This window comes from Phytophthora infestans, genomic scaffold, assembly GCF_000142945.1.
Source record: "Phytophthora infestans T30-4 supercont1.8 genomic scaffold, whole genome shotgun sequence".
NCBI lineage: Eukaryota > Oomycota > Peronosporomycetes > Peronosporales > Peronosporaceae > Phytophthora > Phytophthora infestans.
In genome coordinates this window covers 1,609,254-1,632,325 of record NW_003303751.1, presented here as the reverse complement: position 1 = coordinate 1,632,325, position 23,072 = coordinate 1,609,254, and the positions used below count along the sequence as shown (strand labels likewise).

The window sequence follows — 23,072 nt, the reverse complement described above, 5'->3', positions numbered from 1 at the left end:
TTTTGATTCACTACCCGCTCCATACATGTGTCCCCAAGCCACGTGGACGTGCTGGGAAAAATACCATCGGTACTACGCACACAAGAATTTGTTTTTGAGTAAGGGGAAGCTACGCAAGACATCTCAGCTATTCAAGCTAAAAGCAAGTTTAAATCAGGTGGGTGAGATCAACGGTAATGATAATCGATCGGTAGTCAGACAAGTTTTTCTTTAGCGGGTTGAACACGCTGCCTAAGTTGAATGTTGATTTGTATTTCTGTATCCGGTCTCTCCAGTGTTCGTGCCTGTGATGATTTCATAAAATGTCAAAGATAGTAGTTAAATATTCTACCACACCCAGTCAATCTCTTGCCAATCAAAACGCGCTTTGCCAGACGTACATAAAGATAGATACCGAGTACCATAGATCTGTCGAGTTGCTGAGAGCTTAACTGCCGAAGATCTCTTTCACGGTGATATGCATCGACACTTGAATCATTTCCACGATCTGCTTAAACCACTTCCGCACAGATAAGCGCTATAGTCTTAGAGTCGTCGGTGGCGTCATATACGCGTAGAATCCCTGTCATGATGACTTCTCCCTTGATACCCAACGTAGCGTGGTGGAAAAGCTAACAAAGCTAGCACCCAGATGCGAAGCTCACTCTAAGCTCACTCTGGAATAACGTACATGTTTACGCTGTCAGCAGTAGCTCCCTTCATCTGCACAGTGGCAATAAACGTGTAAAAACTTAAATAAAGTAAGCAAAACTGCATGTGTCTGTTGTATGATGCATCCAAATGATTGTTTCAGTTGACCAGTGTAATTAATTTGATTAAACTAAAGATTATTTCCACTTGCATAATATATTGACACATTATCCCTTTGGTCTTACCAAACGCAGTCATGATCACCGATTTCTCCAACGAAGCCGATAAGCTACGCCTGGAAATATGCGCAGCAAAACCAACGTGTCGTGTGGGCCGATCTTGCGCGAAAGATGCAGCGGCGTTTGCGAGTCTCCAAGAGCCCGAAGACGCTGGAAACTCGACTTCGAACACTAAAGCGCGCTCACGGCAACGACCTATCTCGTTTTCCTCCATATTTTTTTAAAGTGACAATGGTGCGTTCACACTCCACTAACTACGAGAAGTCTCGGACGACAAGTTACCCCGTGTTAGACTTTCAAGCCTCTGTACGTCTACTTCAGCCGGTATTTGGATCGGTCACAAAAGCTGATATTCGTCAGAGATCTGGTGTACTACATGAAACTACTGGCGAGCTCCTACCAGAAGCTTTATTCAACGTAATAAGGGCTATTGGGCCAATCGCTGCGGAAGATGTATTTCTCGATATTGGCTGTGGAATTGGAAACGTCGTTGCTCAATTTGCACTTCAAACAGCCGCCAAAAGCTGCATCGGTATCGAAATTCGTCGCCAGCTCTCTCTAATAGGCAACCAGCTCGTCCAGAGATACTCAAACGTGCAGCCGTTGCTCAAGAAAGTTTTGCTACTACAGGGAGATGCGAAAGAGGCATCATTATCATTGCTACAGCCTTTTTGCAATGCGTCTATTGTGTACCTCAATAGTTTCTTGTTTGCCAACGATGTCAAACTTCTCGTGTTGGGCGAGTTATGCGCGCTTCCTCGTGCTCGTATCGTTGTTTCTACTGAGACGTTCTGCCCGAGGCATCGAAACAGGAACAGCTTTTGTGCAAAATGGCAACTACATCAAGTTAAAAGAGATCAAGCAAGTTGGACGATTAAGCCTGTAAGCATCTACATTTACCAACGAGCGGGCACACAAAAATAAAACGTATTAGCCACTTTTTTATAAGGAAGACTTCAGCCAGGGTATGAAGTAGCCGGGCTAGAATTATAGATCCGCGATCAAGCGCACTGTGGAAATCGATCGTCAGTAATTTTCGGGACGCGTGGCCCTAAGAATCAAGAAGGTCACATGTGCTCGCTCTTCTGGATACCAAAAGCCTCGCTGGATTTGCAGAACCTATAACTACGCTCGTGCTCATGGCGTTCAAAACGCGTTTGAACACATGCTTGTACAACCATACGTAGCTAACGCGCGTAGCCTTGTCGCCCTTCTTCACATTCCAGTCGGTCTGCTCAAATATTGGTATCGTAAGAAATATATCAGCACTATCCAGTGAAGAACTATCCTGAATAATAATTGCCAATCCCAACTCCTACCTCTTTCAGGTGAAGACCGAATAATTGTCGATCTGGATGTCAACCTAATGCAATGTACTTACAACGATGCATTTTAGAGGGCCAACAGTTGCTGTAGTCGCGCTCGAATTCTTTTAAGGTAGCAGTCTCGTCCATCCTATCTGCACCGTGGCAGGCTTTGCATGAAAATCTAGCAAAAACGAGCATTTTAGCATGCATCAACACGAGATCGTAACAAAATTCTCACCAAAGCGTTGCCGACAAGTGTTTCCTCATCAATACTGAACGAGCTGCCACGCGATTTGGCTGCAAGTAGCATTTCATCCAGGTCGACTTCGTCATAGCGTTAGATTTTAATCGTATAGTGGCTAAATTAGCAAAATGCGTACCACTTAGAAGCACGAAGGCACCTCGAATACAATTACTGCTTGCAAGAATTAGTGCTCAACATAAATATCGTACCTAAGCACAATTAAGCGCCAACACCCTTGCATACAAGTGATCGCACAGAAGGGCTGACAGAAAAACTGGTTTGGCGCCCGAGGATACGGTGCTTGTATGGCACTTGGTGCTAATGGTGAGAATATTGCATATGTTCTCACACTCTCCATCTATCAAAGTGCAAAAAAACCACGCCACAATATTGAGCGCCGCGTTAGTACGATATTGGCACGTCGTATAGAACAACTCATCTGCGCGTCCTAAGGACACCAAGACGCTATCGCACTACTAAACAACCACGCCACAACACAGAGCACCGTATTAGTGCTATTAGATCCCGGCACGTCGCACAAAACAACTCACCTGCGCGTCCTAAGGACACCAAGACGCTCTCGCACTTCCAAACAACCACGCCACAACACAGAGCACCGTATTATTACTATTTTATCCCGGCACGTCGCACAGAACAACTTACCTGCGCGTCCTCAGGACACTAAGACGCCCTCGCACTAATAAATCACAACACAGATCTACATGGCAGTACATGATAGCATATGGACCCGGCACATCGCACATACCAGTTCACCTGTGCGTCCTAAGGACGCCAAGACGCTCTCGTACTACTAAAACATAACAGATCTCCATGTCAGTATAGGATACCATGTTGACCCTCGAACATCGCACGGCACAGACCATCTGCGCGCCCTAAGCACTGGCACCAATGCTCGTTCGCGCCAAAACTTGTGCGCCCCACGCTGCACGCTAATTTTGTAGGAATGTGAAAATTTTACGAAAATATTTGACGTCGCTTGATTTATAATTTTTCGGCCAAGTTAAATGCCACTAATGTGAATATGATTGGTCAAAATATACGAAATGGGGCAGAATGCCCTGTTTGGCACGCTGTTTTCACACCCCGATATGATAAATTTGTCGAAGAGGGTATTTTGCCCCCCTTGACCGCGAAAGGGTTAAAAAAACTGCGGGAAAAAATCGCGAGAGAAATTTTCAATCCATTTTTACAGTGATCCATCCACATCTTATTATGCATCAGCAAAAGCCTGTACATTCAATTTTAGCTTAGGTTCGTGCAGCCTTGTTCCACACCTCAACCAAGCTGCTCATTCCATATTATCAAAAACTTATCGCCCGCTGAGTCTTCTGAGAGCTCCAACCTTCGTCCTGACAAACGGTGCGCAAAACAACCAGTTTTGGAGTAGCTCCATTCGTGCTCGACGAATCCGATGTGGTCAGGGCAACGACACTAGGACTCATCAGATCTGGTATCGTGATTCAAAATACTGATCCGACTACGGTGTGGCTTACTTTTGGCGTGAAAACGTGGCGACGAAGACTCATAGGACTAAAATAACTATTCAGGCTCGCTGTAAGAAGTTTGTACAAGCTTGCAGCTTTTAGCTTATGGTAGACAGCTGTGGCAGCAAGCCAAATCAGGGTGGAAATGCCTTACAACTTTGGCTACGGAGAAGGACAAGTGGGAGCGTAAGATGGCGGTGAGACATCAGCCGTTTGACGGTGAAAATGTTGAAGTGTGGGCTGAACGAGTTGCGCTGAAGTTGCAGAGGAGGAATTTGTGAATGTACTGAACCAAGGAGGTGGGCAAGCTGAAGGAGTCCAAGAACAGCGACAAGAAGGACGCTGTATGGGGAAGCGTAAGTCGCGTTTCACTTAGATCAACTAAACTTTCGTCCGAAAGTACATATTTGCTTACTTCTCTGTCCCACCATTTTAAAGGGATTTCGTTTTTGTGTGTACTACACGAAAATATTACATAGATCCCATTGGCTGATACCGCGTTTCTTCCAATGATTTGATGACATTTTCCTCTGATTTGATACATATCGACTTAACAAGCAGTAAAACCTTTGAAATTAAGCGCATATTAGCGAGTGCTACACACGTCGATCGCAATTATGCTGATGAAATGAGCATTTACTGCAAGTTTTGTAATCTTTCGCAAATATACCTACGAATTCCGAAAAATAACAGAATTCCCCTCAAATATGAGCCCACATTCAAGGCGTTATTTGCTTGCTGGTCGCTGTTATAAAGTTACAAAAGATATAGCGAATAGCACGCTGACTCAAGCTCCCGAATAAGGGTACTTAGACTTTTACCAAGCTCATATAGGTAGTGCTACTTCCAAAAAAGCAAAATCCCTACCAATTGGCGGGACAGAGAAGTAAATTGGAAAGCAAAGCCGATTTCCGGTAAAATGAGAGCTGTTTATTTGTTTGTTTGGGGTTTCCTCCTAATCTAATATTCTAAATGAAAGGTATAATTAGCGCTTGGCTGACAGAATCCTATTATTCTAATTGGTCGAAGATATTGACTTTCAACTAATGAATGCCTTGAATGCATGCATACCAACAGTCTGCCAAATGTATACATTGGTGTATCGCACACCAAGTATAAACCCGAGCTCATTTCGCAATAATCTCGCGGAGGAAGACGCCCACACAAGAGTCTGCTCCGGCAGACCCTGTTACGTCTGTGCCTGCACCTGCAGGCACCACCACTTCCGTGCCCGTGCAAGCGAACACGCCCGCGACAGAAGGTAATCTTTCTGTCACGCAATACCACGCTATGCTTAAGCAAAAGCGCGCACAAGCTACAACTGACAAACCGTCAGTCGTCGTGGAGGGCTCGTCCGTTATGTCTTCTGGTGGAGATATACCCATTGACTATGGGTCTGACATTGAAGACGTCCCTATGGAAGCCGAGGACACCTCGTCTTCAGCTGTCGACTCTAAGTTGACCGAACCAACGCCCGATCTCCCTATTGGTTCGTGGATCCTGAATCGAAGCGTCCGCGCAATGAAGAAGAGGTGCAGTCACCTGTGCCGGTGCCGACTTCTTCCTCGCGTACTACAGCTGCGGTAAGCGCTCTTTGGATGCCAACTGCATCCGAAATCGCTGACAGGTTCGACGCAACATCGCCGCCGAGCCCGATAGGATTTTACGTGTGCAGCGCCATCAATGATGACGCTGAGGCCGACGACATGCACTTTGATTTGTTAGCGAATCAAAGGCGCGACTACTACATCGGACTCTTCCATGAGCTCTGATGGAATGCGTCGAAGAAGACTTCACGCAAAAGCAAAGCGGCACTTTGTCAGTCTTGGAACGTTTTTGCTGTGAGCTTCAATAGCAATGCGAAAGGCTACCGCGGGCTTATTGTCGCGGCTCGCCAGCGCTTCGAGATCTTCTCAAAACGTCATCTCAGCGATCGTTTCCATATTGACGCTATGGACGCGACAACCCCCTGCGCAGTTCCACCTGAAACTGCGTGTTCGCAATGCCATCTCGGGGAAGTGCGCTTTTCTGAACGCGATGTTCTCGGGTACACTTCCGTACGTGTACCCGCTCCTCTGCGAGACCTCCGTGCTCAACTTGAGCACCCCGTGCTGGTGGCACTCGCAGCTTTAGTGCAGACATTATGCTTGCACTCGGTTCTGGTCCTCGTAAGCCCTCACCATTTCGGAACGTCCTTCATCAGGACGTCCCGTGGCTCGAATGTATCTCGAAGCGGAGGATATCCTCCTGAACGAATACGAAGACGAGCCTGATCTCGGTTCGTCTTCGGGGCTTCATAGTTCACGACTCGCTCGCCAGTCCAACGTGTCGAGCCGTGTGCGTCACGCAGCGGCGGTGGCGGGGGCGGAAAGATACCCTCCGTATGGTCAACCCCAGGTTGACCATGGCTCTCGCGCTCTGGACGATCGTGTCGTCGATCTTGCCCGCGTAATTCTCAGCACAACTACGTACATGTAGTAGACTAACTTTGCTGCATTCGAAATAACTAGACAGAAAAACAAATTAAGTTACACTTACGTCATCGGTTTTTACTGTAGCAGCGGTGGCTCCAACTTGGAACTTCAAAGGCAATTTGAAAACATCAGCACTCGAAGTCAACGTATGGAATATCTTGGTCATGGAAACATGGAAAGGATCATGGAGCACATCATAGCGGTGAGCTTCGTTGCATCACTGCAAGATGAATCCCCCTGCAGACTGCATTGAAATTCCACCACCAGCTGCAGTTGATCGTGACTGAATAGTGGCCTCAATTATGCTAGTGCTCCACAAGGAAACACGCATGCAGGTTGAAGCCTATCCATTGATCGCCGACACGAAGGGTTGCAGTAGAGACGGCAAGAACCAAACGTTGTTCATTGCATTTCATGCATGCTACCAAGTAAGCTTAGTACAACCTTTTTTCAACCCAAAATGCCCCACTCACAGCAAACATCGCGTCGTTGGGAAGACTGGACGTTCAGTCACAAGCACCGTCGTCCCCGACGGCAATCGAAGACTTTGGGACTGCTAACACCTGACCGCATTGGTGATCACCTTGTGGCTCGCTGCATGGCGCTCGATAACTTTCGCGCTCGAAATCTGAGTAAAATGTGGCTTCCGGAAGTGCTACAGGGCTCACGGATGACTTTCGGGTCGCGACAAGTCTTTCAAGGCATCGTTAACGCGGTAAGCGATCAAATCGATGCTGTCATCACGTACGAGAACGAGTCCAATGTGCTCGTTCAGTTGGCGCAGACTGGGTACATCGTGCAGCAGATTTCAAAGCTGAACCGCCTATTGGACGTCGCGTTGACAGTGTACAACATCAAAGAACCTCACAGTATGGTAAAGTGGCAGACTGTTCTCCAACAAGAACGTCAAGAGCGAATGACTAGATTCCAGAAAATGATGGCGAACAAAAAGCTTTTGATGCAAATGCTGGGCGACGAACAGCAACAATTAAATATATTAACATTGCTACTGTACGACTTCCAGAAACACGGCGACGACACGTACACAGACTTGGAGGGCGACGTCATCAGTGACGTTTACGATACGTGTGTAAATCTTTCGGGTCTTACAGTGGTGACAGTCCCGGAATGGCTCGTGCCGGCCCATGAAATTCGCCAGAATCGGTGGCAAGACACTGAAGTTAAGGTGGAGAAGTTGATGAACCGAAATGAAGAGTTTTGTATTCGACAAGCTTCTGCCTGGTGGAACTTGCATCACCCTCACGTCATGAAGCTGTTTGGGGCATGTCATGTTGGAAATGATCTTTTTCTGGTGCATGAGAGCGCTCAAAGCGTCAACAAATCGGTCTCAAGTCGAGATGTCGTGCTTGGAACTGCTCGTATCCTCCAGCTCCTCCACGAACGATACGTCGTGCCGACGAAGCTTACAGTCGAGCGATTATCCTCCAACAAAGTAAGGCATCACAGTAGAGAGCTGCTTTCATCTCCTGTGATCACTCCCAGTGTGGTTTTCAAGAAACAACAGCTGACAACTAGCCCCGTAGTATCCGTATGTCCTGCCTTCTTGAAGCCCAAGGAATGGAGCCTCATTCAACATATCGACGAGCTCGACAACGCTTTTGATACTAAGCACAGCAAGCCTCACTGGCATTTTTGGAGTCGGAAAGTACATCAACAACCGCAAACTGGGCCTTGTGTCGTGAAATACACGTCAGATTTCGTCGACCCGAAGTTTAATTTGTCAGTGGCGAGAATGTTTCAAGCGATCACGGACAAACTCAACCAAGACAAAAGTTACACTTCCTTGATGTTAAATTTCATCTTCGTCCGTCTCATGAGCGTGCATCAACAGTTGTTGGGTTCTATTCGCTCGAAAGAATTGATTCGTTCCTTTGTGGAGATCGTCATGCGGTTCAAGAGGTCATTGACACACCGTAATGACAGCAACAGCTCTTCTTTCTGCGTCGCATTATCCCGCAGTATGGAGCACAGTAAAATGTCATTCCACAGCGACGGGTGGAAATTTTGAGTCGGGTACTTTTATATTTTGAATCGGATACTTGCGAAATTATATGCTCGATCGGATACTTATGAGTTGGTTACCCTGGTTAATAGTAACCTGCTCAACCAGCAAAAGTGACCAACATGATGTTCATGTCGTGTAAACCAAGGTAGTATTCACCACTTGAAACTGTCACCAAACTTAAATTATTAGTAAAAAAAATGTTTGGTAGCAAGTCAAAGACTAAAGTGTCATATTTAATGGGAAAAAATGTTGCGCAGTTGATTTCTGCCAAGCGAAGAAATGGGTCTGAACGTCGCACTATCTGAAGGGAGCAAGCACATAGGTAAGAGACGAGAACTGAAGCAGTTGATCGCTGCTAAAGTACTCATTAATCATTACATCCGCATTCTGTGACACGTCCAGCTTCAAAAACTCAGTCTGTCTTCACGCGTTTCACATCTTCATCCCCATCACTATCACTGTCGTCCTACACGTTATAAAAAAACACCGACACAAGTGTCAATAACCCAGTCCAACCTGCCAATCAGTACCAAGAGCGTACCTGTTCCAATGTTCGCTTCACTCCGCCACCATTCATACTATCATCGGAGCTCGTCGCCCCCTTGATGGCTACATCTCGTTCTGCAGGGATCAAATGCGCCGGTGTAATGTGTTTCGAGTTGGCCATCACTGTGTCGTAGCAGTACTTGTGGAAGATCGTCTCTTGCTGCTCGTCTCCTCCAGGTCCAGTGTTATGAATCGTGCCAGCCACCGCGTTCGTGTACATCCAGTCCTCCTCTTCCTCATCCCAACTTCTTGAAAAGTTCTCGCCACAGATCCGACAGCGTGTGATCGTCTCGTCCACTGGCACACTGGCGTTCTCCCATGAAGCCTGCTCTCCTGCGTTCTTCTCGTTCTCCTTCTGCGTTCTGTCGAAGAAGCTGCTACTGGTGCTTTCACGCGGTGCCGTGTCTCCCGAGAAGTCGGCCACCCACTGATCTTCATCCGGATACCATGATCTGGACACGCCTCCTTTGCCTCGCTCTTTACGGGCACGGTTATACTGGAAGAGGAAGTCCAGATGGGCGTCCAGTTGAGCTTGTTCACGGAAGCGTAGTCCACTCGCACGACACACAAGCGGTAAGGCGGCATACAGCTTCTGGACGTTGGACTCGACACGGTCTTTGTGAGCCACAATCTTGTCACTGAACCACATCCGAGAGGCATTATCACTGCGTGGCATCTGCTCTCCTTGTTGTTGTGGCTGCTGCGGTATCTGAGGCTGAGCAGGAGGAGCTGGTGGGTTCGACGAGCCGCCATTGGACAACCCCTTGAGTTTCTGAAGAATCGACATGACGGCAGCAGCGTCAGGAGCTCGAGGTGGGTCGTTAGTGATCTCTTGGACTGGCTGAGGAGGGGAAGGAGCGCGTTGCTTGCGCTTGAGTAGCTGCATCAGATGAGCAACATTAGAAGACTTGGCTGAGCTGTCGGGGGCTCTCTTACTAACTACCGTGCTAGCCCGAGGTGGCTCTACACGAGTCTGAGGCACAGACGCTGGTGGCTGAGCACGAGCCCGAGGATCACGTGGCGGGTCTCGAGCTACTGGCGTCTGTTGCTGTGGAGGTGTTCGTCTAGGTCTCTGCACTGCAGTAGCAGGCTCTGCCTTGGAGGCGGCATGGAACTCGAGTAGCTGGTTGTAATAATCTGGGTTATTCGTACGCACTTCCTCAAGACTCATGTGCTCGGTCGGGTGGATCCCCATGTCGTTCTGAAGCTTCGTGAGCAGCGAGCGCAGCTCCATGTCTTGTTGTTGCTGAGCCAGCTTGGCCCTCGACTGTTGCGTCGACTTTTCTTGATTAATACTGGCAGGCACCGACCGAGTCGATGGATCCGCTTGTTGCATGGCGCGGTTCGCGGCGCTGCGCATCTGCGCGATGGCGTCGGCGTTAAACAACCGCGTTGTCTCCCACGTGTTGAGCACATGAATGAAGCGCTTGAGGTCTTTGCCCGACACCTGCAGATTAGAATAAAAAATATATAATTTAAGTTACTAAAACTTTTATTTTTCTTATCATCTGCAAGCTTCGTACCTGACGCACACAGTTGCAGTAGAGAGGCACGATCTTGGCGGCGAATAGCGCGACGTACGGGCCACGCACGTTCTTGAGGATGGAGTCCGTTAAGTAAAAGATTGGCAGCTTGCAATTAGGCGCGACCTGGGGAGAAATAAACAACAAACAAAGCAGCATCAGCTTCCTGTATGCTCACTACGAAGCGCTGAAGCCTGCTCAACGTCGTGCAATCTCTCCATCTCTCCTGTATGACTGTAACTACACGAGTTCTCGATAGCAGGGCAGTTTTTACGCGAGCACTAGAGCTCAGAAAAAGAGACCTCCAATAGAGAATACATTGAGAGAAGGAGAGGGACAGAGGAAGCAGAGTCTTCTCTTTTGGACGCTCATTTACCCGGTGGATCTTGGTCTCCAGGAAGCTAACAATCTCAGGCGCGAGCTGCGAGCGCTCGGCCAGCATCGTCAGCGCGTTGATCGTGTCCTTGGCCGGGTAGTCCATCATGGAGTTGATCTGCGCGTCGAACTGGCCCAGTAGCGTCTGGATCTCCGTCTTGTGCGTGGACGTGGGGCCGGAGCTGGCGCCGCCACTGGGCGTAGATGAAGCAAGCTGAGCCATCGCCATCGGTCGAGAAGCTGCGTGGACTGGGAGTGGAGTGCGGGCGAGAGGCGAGGAAGCAGGCACTTGCGTGGTCTGGCTGGCTTCTTGTCTAATACGCGGTATGAGCTGCTGTAATTTAAAGTTTCAAGTCCTGATCATTTTGGTGATAATTGTAATTAATGAACTAAAAGGGAGCAAGTTTCCAGTACAAACAGCTGATTGAAGCATTCTTTGATAACATTTACAAATATGTATCTATCAATTAAGTATGTAGCCGTAATTCTGATAAACGAGCCAAGCAATGCTGCTACGAGCTGCGCGGTTGTCGCGCCCACTTGCTCGCCCCTTCTCAGATGACGCGTGGAAGTTCACACACGTGAGTCGTGACGGCACGTCCCCGCATATGGTAGACGTGGGCTCCAAGAAGGTGACGCGACGCTCAGCCACAGCTCGTTCAACGATCCGCTTGCCTCCTTCAGTTCTTGCAGAGCTGCAGAAGCTCGGAGACGACCAGTTAATGGGTCCCAAGGGTCCTATCGCCTCCACCGCTGTTATCGCTGGGGTCTTAGGCGCCAAACAGACGAGCGCACTCATCCCGTTCTGCCATCCGCTGCCTCTGGAGGACTGTCAAGTGCGTCTGGAGGTCACGGGACCTGACACCATCGACGTTGAGTGCCAAGTGAAGGTCACACACAAGACTGGCGTCGAAATGGAGGCGCTGACAGGCGCATCTGTTGCCGCACTCTGTGTCTACGACATGTGCAAGGCATTGAGCCACGAGATCGTGATCGAAAACACGCGTCTCGTGGAGAAAACCGGCGGTAAGAGAGACTTCTCAGATGATAAATAGTTTTATAATGGAGCACAAGTTATCCGTTAGAGGCAGCGTATCCCTCATCGGACTCGTAGCCCAATTCTTCCTCCATTTCGTCGTCCGATTTGTTAGTTGGAGCAGGTTTGGGAGGAGAAGTGTCTTCGATCTCGTCGTCGGCGTATTCTTCTTCATTATCGTCTTCGTACTCGTCAGCAGAAGTTTCTGCTTGAGCACTTGGCTTGTCTTCAATAGGCGGAGAGCTTTTAGTAGCTGCAGCAGCGTCGTCATCCTCGTACTCGTTGTTGTACTCGTCGTGATCGTCTGCGTACGTCTCATCGGGTGCATCCTCCTCCTCTTCGATCTCTTGCTCGCGCGCAGAAACAGGAGGCTCAACAAGCGTCGCAGGTGGCGTCACAGGGTGCGCACGTGGAGTTTCAGCCGCCGCCTCGTTGTCGTCGTTCTCGTACTCTTCCTCGTTCTCGAACTCTTCGTTTCGCTCGTTCTCATACTCATCTTCAGTTGCTGGCGCGTCCGTGGCGACAGGAGCGGCTGGCGCTGGGATCTCGACGCTAGGACCATCAATCGGAGCTTTAGACTCGTTGTCCTGATCAATAAATTCATTGTAGCCGTCGTCATCGTCGTACTGGTCTTCAGCCTCGATTGGATCGCGGAGCGTGTCTTGAGTAGGTTCGGAATTGCCCTCGGTGGCTTTAGTTACCTGCTCTACTTCAGCCATAGGAGCTTCAGCCTGTGACACAGGCTCTGGTGACGCCTCGATGGTTACAGAGCGTCCCTCCATTCTTTTCTGTCGATGCGCTGTCGTCCGGGGAAGCAATCGGTGGCTCGTCAGCTGGAGCCTCATCTTCAGTAAAGTCAGGTTCTTGACCCTGTTGTGTCTCTTCAGTTGGATCGGTCGTCTCGCCTACTTCTGAAGTAGTTTTGTCGGATACAGGTCCATCGACCACTTCTTTCTCGACTACTTCGCTGGGAATTTGAGACTCATCTGCTGATTCTTTAGCGACAGCGTCTGGTTTGCTCTCAACCTTTGATTGAGTAGGCTCATCTAAAGTATCTCCGGCCGAGACTTCGGTTGCAGGTACATCGGCGGTAGGACTGGCGCGTTCGACGGGATCTTCGCCTAAACTCGAGTCAGCAGCACCGTCTTTTGTCTCCACTGCGTCTTCTGTAGTTTTTGTAGCAGCATCTCGTTCTTCTATTGAGCTCGGGTGGTAGGCATCTATCTGAACAGCCACTGCAGGTTCGATGGCTGTCTCCATGGCAGGTGACTCTACAGCGTCACTCACAACAGGCTCGGCGGATTCTAACGGCTCTGCGTGGGAGTCTTCTTCGTCGGGTCTTGGTGCGGCAGCTTCTTCAGGAACGACGTCACTGATCAAGCTTTCCTCTGCAGGTTTTGGAACAGAGTCTGAATCAACCGTATTCTCTGACTCTACAGCAACAGATTCGACAGCATCAGGCTCTGCAGCTTTTGGCAAGATAGCCACAGGATCAACTTCGGATTGTACTGTGCCACTATCGACCGCTTTAGTCTGGACAGATTCCTTCGGCTCGACAGTTTCAGGATCCACAATTTCATCCATGCCTGCTTCAGGCTCAATATTCTCTGACTCGACAGTCTCTGACTCCACTTGTTCAACCTCCGCCGTCGGTTCCGTTGGTGCAGCTTCAGCTGTGTTAGCAACATCAGCCTTTACGTCAGCTGGTTTCATGTCCAGCTCATCGTTGGCAGCTTCATCTTGATGCATTTGTTCGTCTCTAAAAGCGACATCACCCTCGGCAGTCTCTGGAACGGAACTGCGCTCGGGGTCAATAGTATCGGCGTCGGCCTCAGCAGTAGAGCCAACAGCGCTCGTAGAATTAAGTGTATCAACACCAGGAGCCGTATTTTCCTCGTCGAACCCATCTTCGTATTGCTCGTCAGTCGACGGCACATCAGGAGCTGCATCAATGTCCTCTGACAGTTGTGCCGAGTCCTCGACATGTTCATCTGAAGTCGCTTTGGATTCGTCGGCAGGAATCGCAGCTTCAGCCGGAGTATCGTTTTTACCGACTCCTTCCTTCTCTGTTGATACCGTTCTACTGTCATCGGTACCATTCTCATTTGCTTCTGCAGAAACGTCGTCAGGGAAGTCTTCGTCGTACGCTGTGGCGTCTGAACTTGCCGCACGAGGTTCATCTTTAATCTCGGTCTCTGGAGTCGCCACATCATTCGTATCTTGACCCACACTAGAAGGAGGATCGTCGATCACTGCTGCTGTTGGATCACGTGTAGGTTCTTTATCCGCTCCCGCAGCAGCGTCCTCGATGGTGTCTGGTACTGCTTCTGACGTTTCTCCGGCGTCTTCGTCTTCTTGGATTGTACCAGGCACATCCACGGCTTCTTCTAGCGTTGCTGGCTCCTCAGAATCACCGTTCACCGGTCCAGTCCCCTCATCCTGAGCAGGGGGAGTGTCATCTGGACTCGCAGTGTCCGCTGGCGTGGCTTCCTCGCTTACTCCATCATGCTCCTTCTCAGATTCCCCATCTTTCAACGCAGTTGCATCGTCCTCTGCATCATCAAACTCGGCGTCTTCGTACTGAGCCTCCTCTCGTGTAGCATCTACCTCCTCTTGTGTAGCATCTACCGAGGGTTCTACCGAAGCGCCAGCCTCTACAACCGGAGCTGGATTAGACTCTGGGGAATCGTCATCAAAAGCTTCATCTGGAGGGTACTCCTCACTTTGATCCGGCTGGTCTTCAGCTCCAATTGGAAGTTCGGACTGAGCTTCAGGTGCCGGTACAATTTCAGTTCGATCGATACCAGCAGCTTTTTCTGAATCGGAGCCCACGTCGGGTTTGTCACCAGCAGAGGTTGGATCATCTCCATCACTAGGCCGCTCCTCTGACGTATCTCCCTGCCGTTCGGACTCAGATGGCGCCATTTCCACAGAGTTGTCCACTTTATCTTTAGCTGGTGACTCGACTTGTTCTCCAGCATCTTCAGACGGGGTTTCGGTCGCCACATCAGGTACGTCTGCGTCTTCAGAAGCGCTTTGTTCCGGGTGAGCGTTTGTCTCTGATTCAGCTTTAGGTGGAGTAGAATCGGTCTCTGCAGATACCACTTCATCACTGGGTTGTCCTGATACAGGGACATCCGAGTCTTCACCTCTCGAGACTTCCTCGTTGGGTACAAAAGTAGCATCTTCGGTCTTCGCACTTGGTGCGGCTTCTTCATGTTCATCGCCCTTGTCAAACTCGTCATCATCGTAGGCTTCTGCTTGTAACGGAGATTCTTCTTCCTCGTGTGCAGCCACAGGAGGAGCAGCTTCACTTTCTAAATGGTCAGTAGCGATGTCAGTAGGAGTCTCCCCCGCTCGAGCATTGTCTGAAGTCTCGCCTTCTTGCTCTTTTTGATCGGCCACTTCAACTAGTTCATCGACTGGGGCCGCAGCAGATCCGCCCTCTGCTTCACTCAGCTTTTCTTCTTGCTGGGGTTCCTCGTCATCGAAATTGTCCACATCGTATGCAGCAGCGGCAGCAGATACAGCATCACCGTCGCCATTATCCACTTGTCCATCATCTTTGTACTCGTCTGACTCAGCAGCCACAGGTTCTTGGGCACGTTGAGTCTCCTCTTGGGCCTCTGCATTAGGAACCTCATTTTCTGCTACTGCCAACGGAGTATCAGCGACACCGTCGGACTCGGGAGTAGCTTCAATGTCCTCTTGCTGTAGTACTGCGGACGGTTTGTCTACCGTCTCCTGTACCGAAGGATCGATGGCTTCTTCTCCTACGTTGTCTTGTTCGGGGTTGTCAAAATCTTCATCTCCGTAGGTCTCCGATGGTGCAACCGGCGCTTTCTCATCTGCTGCCACTTCCGCTAGCTTGACATTCTCGCCGTTCTCTGGTGCTGCAGCTGCATCGTCAGCTGGTGCGACAGACTCGGGTGGAGTTTCTATCGTAGCGTCCTCAGCGAGCACTTCAGCACTACTTGGCTCCTCCTGAAGCGCTTTATCCTCAGTGTCGTCAGCCTGCGCTTCTTGGTGGCCATCGCCAAAAACCTCGTCGCCGTAAGCTGCAGACTGAACGCTGACCTCGGAGCTATCGGCAGCTAGCGTCTTCGATTCCTCCTCCTCTTCATTAAGTGCGTCTGGAGTAGTAACGACTGCGCCAGCTTCAGTATTATCGGAGGCTTCTGCTTGTTGCTGCTGCTGATTGGCCACTTTCACTGCTACTTCAGCAACAGGATTTGCCTCAACTTTCTCACTTGGCTTCGCTTCTTTATCGGCTTCCTCGTCGAAGTTGTCCTCGTCGTACGCGATCGAATGAACACTAGCAACGGAGCCATCTGCGGCCAGTTGTTTAGCCTCCTCCTCTTGGTCTGGTGAAGGCTCAGTAACGTCATTTGTCAGCGGTTCGTCTGGCTGAGCATCCGTACTTGTCTCTTCCTTCGACCGATCTTCTTCTTGCTGAGGTTGCTCTGGATTCGCTGTTGCTTCTTCCGTAGCAGGTTCCATCGAGACATCTTCAGTCGGAGCAGACGCCATTGAACTGTTCTCCTCAGGCTGAGCAGTAGGCTGAGTGTCGTTCCTTGGATCTTCCGTTTCGGCTGGTTCCATTGCTGATGTAGAGCTCGTAGTTTTTGCCTCAAGCTCGTCACTACCTCCATCCGGGGCAACGTGTCCATCTTTGGCGGGCGGAATATCAATGTCAGTCTTAGCATCGGCAACGGCATCTTCTGGATCGCCTGGTTCAGCCACGAGATCGGTGTTCAAGCTCACAGGCTCCTGTTCTTCTTCGGAGTTGCTAACGAATGGGTCTTCACCACTTGATGGGGTACCACCGACAGTATCGGCCTTTTCGTCGGCTTCGAGCTGTGGCTTTTCACCTTCTCCACCTCGGTCAGCTGAAGCTGCAGTATCTTCTTCTTCTGCAGCGGCAACAGGAGCCTCCTCTTTTGCAACCTGCTTATCCATCACGCCAGGCAACTCTGCAACGGGGCCTTCCACCGGTGGATCAGCAATAGTATCTGTTGGCTCTTCACCTTCCTTGGCTTCGGCTATAGCTGCAGCAGACGCTTCTTCAGCCTCCTCAGTCTGGGCTGGCTCGTCCTCATCGAATTCGTCATAGCCATCATCGTACAGAGCTTCACCACTTTTACTCATCTGCATGTCTGTTAGAGGTTCCAAGGTCTTTGCTACAGGTGTCTGAGCATCTTCAGCGTCGGCTGTCATTTCCTCATCTTCGCCCCCATTGTCGTCAAAATCGTTAAAGGCGTCACCATACATAGCATCGACTGCCGCAGTAGCTTCGCTTGGCTGGTCTTCAGACGCTGCACTCAGTTCTACCAAAGGAGGTTCGCTTGACTGCTGTGTATCTTCAGACGGGACTGTAGCGACTGCAGTTTCCAGAGCTTCTTCTTCTTCTTTTGCAAGTGGCATCTCAGCTGCAGTGTGGACGTCCTCGGCTTCAATTGGTATGGACTCAGCACTTTTATCGGTAGTACCATCTGTAGCTAAGTCTCCCGTATGTAGCACAACCTCCTTCTCTTCCACGTCTGCGTCTGTTGCTAGCACAGCATCCTTCTCCATCTTCGCAGTATCGTCGCAACTTGGCTCAACCTGCTCAGTGGATTTCGTTTCTGCCGGTACCGTGACTTCCTCGGCTGGTGTAGCTGCACTGTCAACATCACGTTCCGGCTCTGTGGCCTCCGGAGCTGTGATAACGGTAGAAATATCGACTGGTTTAAACTCCACGACAGACTCTTTTGGCTTTTCAGCAACCTGCTTGTCGATCTCCTTGACTGCCTTCGCTGCAGGTCGAGGTTTTGGGTCAGTTGATGTCTTTGGAGTCACCGCAGCTCGAGAAACGACAGGCTTTGGTCGTGAGACCACAGGAGTCGAAAGAGCATCGCTAGAGGCAGCAGCACGCTTGGTTGGCTTTGCAGGTCTTGTTTCTACAGCCTCTTGAGGCGACAGGTCCTTGCGCTGCTTCGGAGTACTGCTTGTTGTCGTGCGTGTCTTCTTCGCCTTCGGACGCGTGTCTTCCGAGAACTTTACCGACACTTGTCGTGTCTTCCTCGCCGTTCCAGACCCGGCACTGGACTTGTGCGGCCGGTGTACTGTGTCCACAGACATGGGCGTCGTGTTGCCGTTCGCCAGACTCGACTTGGCTTTATCGATCATTTTGTGTAGCTTTTCGGCAAAGCTGAGTCGCTCCCGTTCCCGAATCTCTTCCTTCTCTCGAGGTGTCAGTCTGGAGCTTGCCGTGTAGCTCGATCCTCCTCGAGCCGCGCTGTCCTGGAACAAGTGTGTAGCGAACTCGTTCAAAGACTCGGACGAAGGATTATTGGATCTCGCAGTCATGGACGCATGGTTAGCAGCAGAGATCCGCTTCTGACGAGCTCTCGCCGCTCTCTTCGTGGTTGCACCCAAGCGCTGAGGTGACAGATGCGATCTCTGTGACTCCCTGGAAACCAGCAGCTGGTTGTCACTCTCGACTTTCACTTGGAAGGCTGTTTGGCTGTTCTTCTTCCTCTTGGGTTGTCTCACTTCAGGATTGTATATTGAGTTATGCGAGTCCTCGTCCTCGTATCCCCATCGACCATCGCGCTGTGAGTACGCAGACCCGTGATCCACGTGACTTGAGCGACTTGACAAGGGTTTGATACTCGAAGGAAGATGCTGGTGGGGCGTTGCCCACGTCGATTCAGCAGATGAAAGGTGTGCCCGGAGCTGTCGTCGCTTGGTGCCGTAAGGTCTACTATTGAAGCTGGTGGGGGCTCCCTGGACCCCGTAAGCTTCGAGTAGCTCATTTTGTCGCTCTTCTCTGGACTTCCTGCGTTTGTGGACCGAGTTCAAGCCACTGTCAGCGCCAAAGCCCCCATCCAGGATGACCAGATTACTCGGAGGCTGAGGCGCGTAGTTGTAAGCGTTCATATCGCCAGTCGAAGATTGTCTGTACGGCGACGCAACGTTGGAAAAGGCTTGGGTATTTCGATACGCCTTACTTGAGCTGTAAGCTGCCCCACGTGGATGTGACGACGCTCCATAGCCACTGGAAGGAACGTTCTTCCGCTTCCCCGTGCCTGCTGTTCGTCTGGGAACGCTTCTCTTTGTTAGAGGCTTAGCTATTGGAGTGTGTTCAAGAAACTCGGCTTCTCGTAGGATTTCGGTAGCAGTATCTTTGATTCTCTTTGTAGGCGATTGGCGAACACTGCACAGTGCAATCTGCTTGGAGGCAGCAGCTGAGTACTTTTGAATGCTCGGCTCGGTCGGGTACCTCGCCATGACAGTTGAGAGCTCGGATAGCCCATTAAGACTCAAAACTGATGCAGCCGCACGTCTCCCACTCGCTGCCAAGCTGGACAAAGGAAGCGATTATTAGTTACGGCTACAGTGCCAGCTCTGAGATAGTTACATGTTGATCTTACCACATGAGCAGGCTGCCAACTGCACAGCAAGCTTTCTTGTCGTCGAGTGAAAGTCCTTGACGTAACAAGAAGAGAAGAAGAGAAGTAGGAGACATGTCGCCTGTAAACTCCTCGTCCTGCTCGCCACAGAGAAGATTCAGAGTCTGGAGATCGTCCAGCTCACACAGCTCCAGTAGAACTGTAGTACGATAACAGAAACAAGTTGAGATCAGCTGCTACCTGACAGATAAACAACGTCATTGATGCCGTACCTTCACACCCGTAATAATGCACTTGTCGGGTGTGCACACTGTAGGTTTTGTGGTAGATGAGAGTAGCCAGCACCAACTGGGCCACTTGGAACTCGATGAGGCTGTTCAGACCAGAGTGAACCCTCGTAAATACAGCCAGAGCTCCACAAGCGGAGGCCTGGAGGATCGCATCTTCCGCAAACTCGTTCATTGCTTGGATCACCAGCTCCACTACTCCATTTCGTAACAGATAATGTGTGCTCTTTACACACAAGAAGCACAGTCGCCGTAGAAGAACGAAGCCATAACACTGGATAACGGCATGCGACTGATGAAACTTGAGCGACTCGATGATCAGACGCTCGCCACCACGTTCATGGACCAAATCGGCGGTGACTTGGGGGTAGGCCCGCATGTGCTTCACCAAAGTGGAGAGGACTGACTTGGCGGACGCTGCATCGCCAAGCCGCTTCTCCAGTAACTCGAGCGAGTCGATGATGTACACACGCTCCGCGTTAGACGATACTTCGGTATCCTCTTCGGTACGATGGGCAGGCTCATGTGGATCCCGTTTAGAAGAATAAAAAACCTTCTCTGATGGTTCATCCCGTTCATTTTCTTCATGAAATTTTTGAGGCTCCTCCATTTCAACATCTTCCTCTTGTTGTTCTGGTGGATGGGGAGCTGCATCATCCGCAGTGCTACTTGGAACCTTCTCCTCGTTCTCTGCTGGTTCCTCGGCTTCTTCTTCTTCCTTGGGCTCCACGATGTGCTCTATCTGTACGTCCTCTTCCACTTCTCCATCATCGTAGGCGATGGTATATTTTCCATTTTCCTGCACGTCAGAAATTTGACCGGAATAAAATTCATTTCCGCCGTCGTATCGCCCGAGCACGCGTGTTCCAACGCAGATCGTGCCAGTCACGTGCTGGCGAAGATATTGAGGACGCACAGCCATCTCGACCTCTCCGTCGTCATATAACACTTCAAATGTGACGTCTTCTGCGTTCCCACCTTGATGAACGCAGCGTACTCGCCCCGGGTACCACATCTCGTCGGTGTTTTCATCGTACAAGCCGTCAACTCGCTCGCCCACACGGTAGATCGCCGTCATTTCGCGCAGAGGTCCGGGGTTCTCCCTCTGCTTCAGCTACTGTAGACTGGGCGATTGAGCCTGCGATAACCGACCAAGACGGCCGTTCGTTTCTTCTATTGCTCCATTATTGGCATCGGACCCTCTCCTCTGTCAAGTCTCGTCTCTTCGTCCCATAACCGTCCGGTGTCACAATCAAGCACTGCATCACCGTTAAATATCAATGTGTCTACGTTCTCATACAATGCGATCGTACTCATGGCACCCTCTGCTAAGAATAAAAGCAGTAGCACGAAATAATACTTTAGTCTACACTTCATCAAGTAAACTGCACACAAACTTTAGATAATCAATCAATATAAAATAAAAAAAGCAAATAAGATTCCATTCGTAAGACCTCGGGACCGTCGACTCTCCTGCAACTTGAGGCAAAAAATGCAGCTCCGTCACGAGACATGAGAAAGCAACCCTCAGGTAGAATTCCTCGCATAGCATTCTTCTCCTCTCCCACGCGCTCTCAGCTCATGGACATCATGGGTTGCTGCTGAGTTTGTACCATCTGCGGTTGGCGCGTCTTCCCCGCGCGGATGTCGGCTATGAGCTGCATGACCTGCTGTCTGTCAGCCTCCACCTGCGCTATGCGTCGCTCCACAGGCCACTCCTCAAACTTGTCCTTTATCTTGGCTTTAGCCTCCTGCAGCTCGCGTCTATCGCTCTCTCGCTTGCGTGCAATCTTGTCGCGTAGATAGTCGCACTGCGAGACGGCGCAGCGCTGGCCCAGAGGTGTTTGGCACGTCTTGGCATGGAAGCAGAGCAAGCCCCAGATCTTGGAGCACATCTCGCAGCTGTGCAGAGGCAATCGGAGGCATAACAGTGTTAAATCGGCGTATAAATAGTAAAAATAATGCGATATGCACCTCTCAATAGGTTGATATTTGCGGCGAGGCCCGTAGCAACGCACAAAGTGGTCAATACTGGCCTTGACCTTGTGGCAGCGTCCGTTAAGCGCCTCGCACTTGGACTCTGGACATGTGGCTGCGTGCACCAGCGCCTCATTGTACACGCGGAACTTCTCCTCGTGTGAGGAGCCGCCGTGGTCCTCCATCTGCACGTCCATCGCTGGCGAAAGGACTCGACTACAGTTCTTCCTGTTGCTTGTCTAAGACCTCAAGCCGGAAAAACAATAATAGACAAGCGACCTCTCTTGTCAGATATAGTAATTGAGGGGAAATTAAATATAGAATGATTGAGTTTGTGTGTTTAAGCCGGAAAACCTCGTGTTTTCCGAGCAATTCCGAGTAAAAAAGAAGGGCTTCGCATGCGGTACTTGGAAACCTCCAAGTAAGAATACAGAGGGAGCTGTGGTTACTGATGTCGTATTTGGCTGAAGTTGCCGGCTCGACATCTTATTCGCACGCGTGACGACAAGCGACAACATGTTGGTGTGGAGGTTCATATTGATACTACTACTAGTAGGGAGCTAACTACCTGATGTTGTAGTACTTCTTAAATAGGTGCGCTGACAAGGGTGCACACTGCTTGCATACGCTCAAGACCACGAGCGTATCCTAGGCCGTCACGTCAAAAACTCGCGGGGGTCGGACCCTCAGAGGGGAAGGCTCTCCCGTCAATTATGCGGAGCAAGTGCGGGCCTTGGGCAGGTAGTGCGGCTCGCTCGTTGCGAGGTGGTAGTTCTCGACCACTTTTTGCTGCTGCGGGTCGAGGTCGCTGAAGCCCTCAAGACACTTCAGTGGGATCTGGCGTACGGACTTGTAGCACTCGACGTGATGCCAGTTAATGCACACGAAGCCATTGCGGTGTTGGTAGACAACGCCCACGCGCAGTCGGCCAGCCTCGATCGTAACGTCGCACGACTTGCAGCAGGCATGCGCCTTGCGCGTGGCCTCGATGATGTAAGTGCCGTCCTTCGTCCAGGGCGAATCCATGGCGCTCGGACTTGAAGGGCTGCCGATGGGGCTCGCACTGCGAACCTCCATTTGGGTCATGGTAGGCAATGAATTGAGAGGAGGAGCGAGTCGCAGGCACAACGGATAAAGAGAAGTGAGCCAGCAAAGGTCCTGCGCTGGAACCACTTGACGCTGTGGCACTTCTTTGTGTTGCAGAGTTGGGCAATGCCCACCAGCTGGCAGACGAAGCAGAGCAGGGCGCGTGTTTTACAGAGAGCAGCATCTGCCCGAAAACGGCCCGAAGGCCGGCGGCTGCGGTCTCGCTGCGACAACCAACGCCATCGCCTCACGTCGCCACTATCAGGTCGGACTATGAAGATCCAATGCTATTGCTGGAGGTGACATGGGCACCATCGAGTTGCGGCCGTTACGGCGCTCGGTTGACCGCGTCGCCGTTCTCGGTTCTCACGGGAAAGTCTGCACGCTTCACTAGGACAGCAATCGCACAACGTACATGTCCTC

At 50.5% G+C, this 23,072-nt stretch overlaps 6 protein-coding genes across 6 annotated transcripts; 1 reads left to right on the top strand and 5 right to left on the bottom strand.

Moving 5' to 3' along the window:
* Positions 1-2,193: 2,193 nt before the first annotated feature.
* On the bottom strand, positions 2,194-3,733 carry PITG_06392 (uncharacterized protein; the record flags this gene model as incomplete). Its single annotated transcript, XM_002998476.1, has 5 exons — positions 2,194-2,232; positions 2,415-2,473; positions 2,972-3,005; positions 3,187-3,228; positions 3,716-3,733. 5 exons carry the CDS (start codon positions 3,731-3,733, stop codon positions 2,194-2,196), a joined length of 192 nt encoding a protein of 63 aa, XP_002998522.1.
* Positions 3,734-6,859: 3,126 nt separating this feature from the next.
* Positions 6,860-7,856, top strand: PITG_06391 (uncharacterized protein; the record flags this gene model as incomplete). The annotated part of the gene is made up of 2 exons (XM_002998475.1): positions 6,860-7,759; positions 7,830-7,856. 2 exons carry the CDS (start codon positions 6,860-6,862, stop codon positions 7,854-7,856), a joined length of 927 nt encoding a protein of 308 aa, XP_002998521.1.
* A 769-nt stretch (positions 7,857-8,625) lies between these two features.
* Positions 8,626-11,668, bottom strand: PITG_06390 (uncharacterized protein; the record flags this gene model as incomplete). Its single annotated transcript, XM_002998474.1, has 7 exons — positions 8,626-8,726; positions 8,804-8,891; positions 8,967-9,851; positions 10,128-10,418; positions 10,495-10,620; positions 10,871-11,183; positions 11,451-11,668. The coding sequence occupies 6 exons, from the start codon at positions 11,666-11,668 to the stop codon at positions 8,838-8,840; spliced, it is 1,887 nt and encodes a 628-aa protein (XP_002998520.1).
* A 6,545-nt stretch (positions 11,669-18,213) lies between these two features.
* Positions 18,214-20,664, bottom strand: PITG_06389 (uncharacterized protein; the record flags this gene model as incomplete). Its single annotated transcript, XM_002998473.1, has 6 exons — positions 18,214-18,242; positions 18,319-18,791; positions 18,852-19,250; positions 19,321-19,498; positions 19,572-20,058; positions 20,263-20,664. 6 exons carry the CDS (start codon positions 20,662-20,664, stop codon positions 18,214-18,216), a joined length of 1,968 nt encoding a protein of 655 aa, XP_002998519.1.
* Positions 20,665-20,956: 292 nt separating this feature from the next.
* Positions 20,957-21,813, bottom strand: PITG_06388 (uncharacterized protein; the record flags this gene model as incomplete). The annotated part of the gene is made up of 2 exons (XM_002998472.1): positions 20,957-21,488; positions 21,561-21,813. 2 exons carry the CDS (start codon positions 21,758-21,760, stop codon positions 21,161-21,163), a joined length of 528 nt encoding a protein of 175 aa, XP_002998518.1.
* Positions 21,814-22,099: 286 nt separating this feature from the next.
* Positions 22,100-22,682, bottom strand: PITG_06387 (uncharacterized protein; the record flags this gene model as incomplete). The annotated part of the gene is made up of 1 exon (XM_002998471.1): positions 22,100-22,682. One exon carries the CDS (start codon positions 22,647-22,649, stop codon positions 22,275-22,277), a length of 375 nt encoding a protein of 124 aa, XP_002998517.1.
* Between the last annotated feature and the right edge of the window lie 390 nt (positions 22,683-23,072).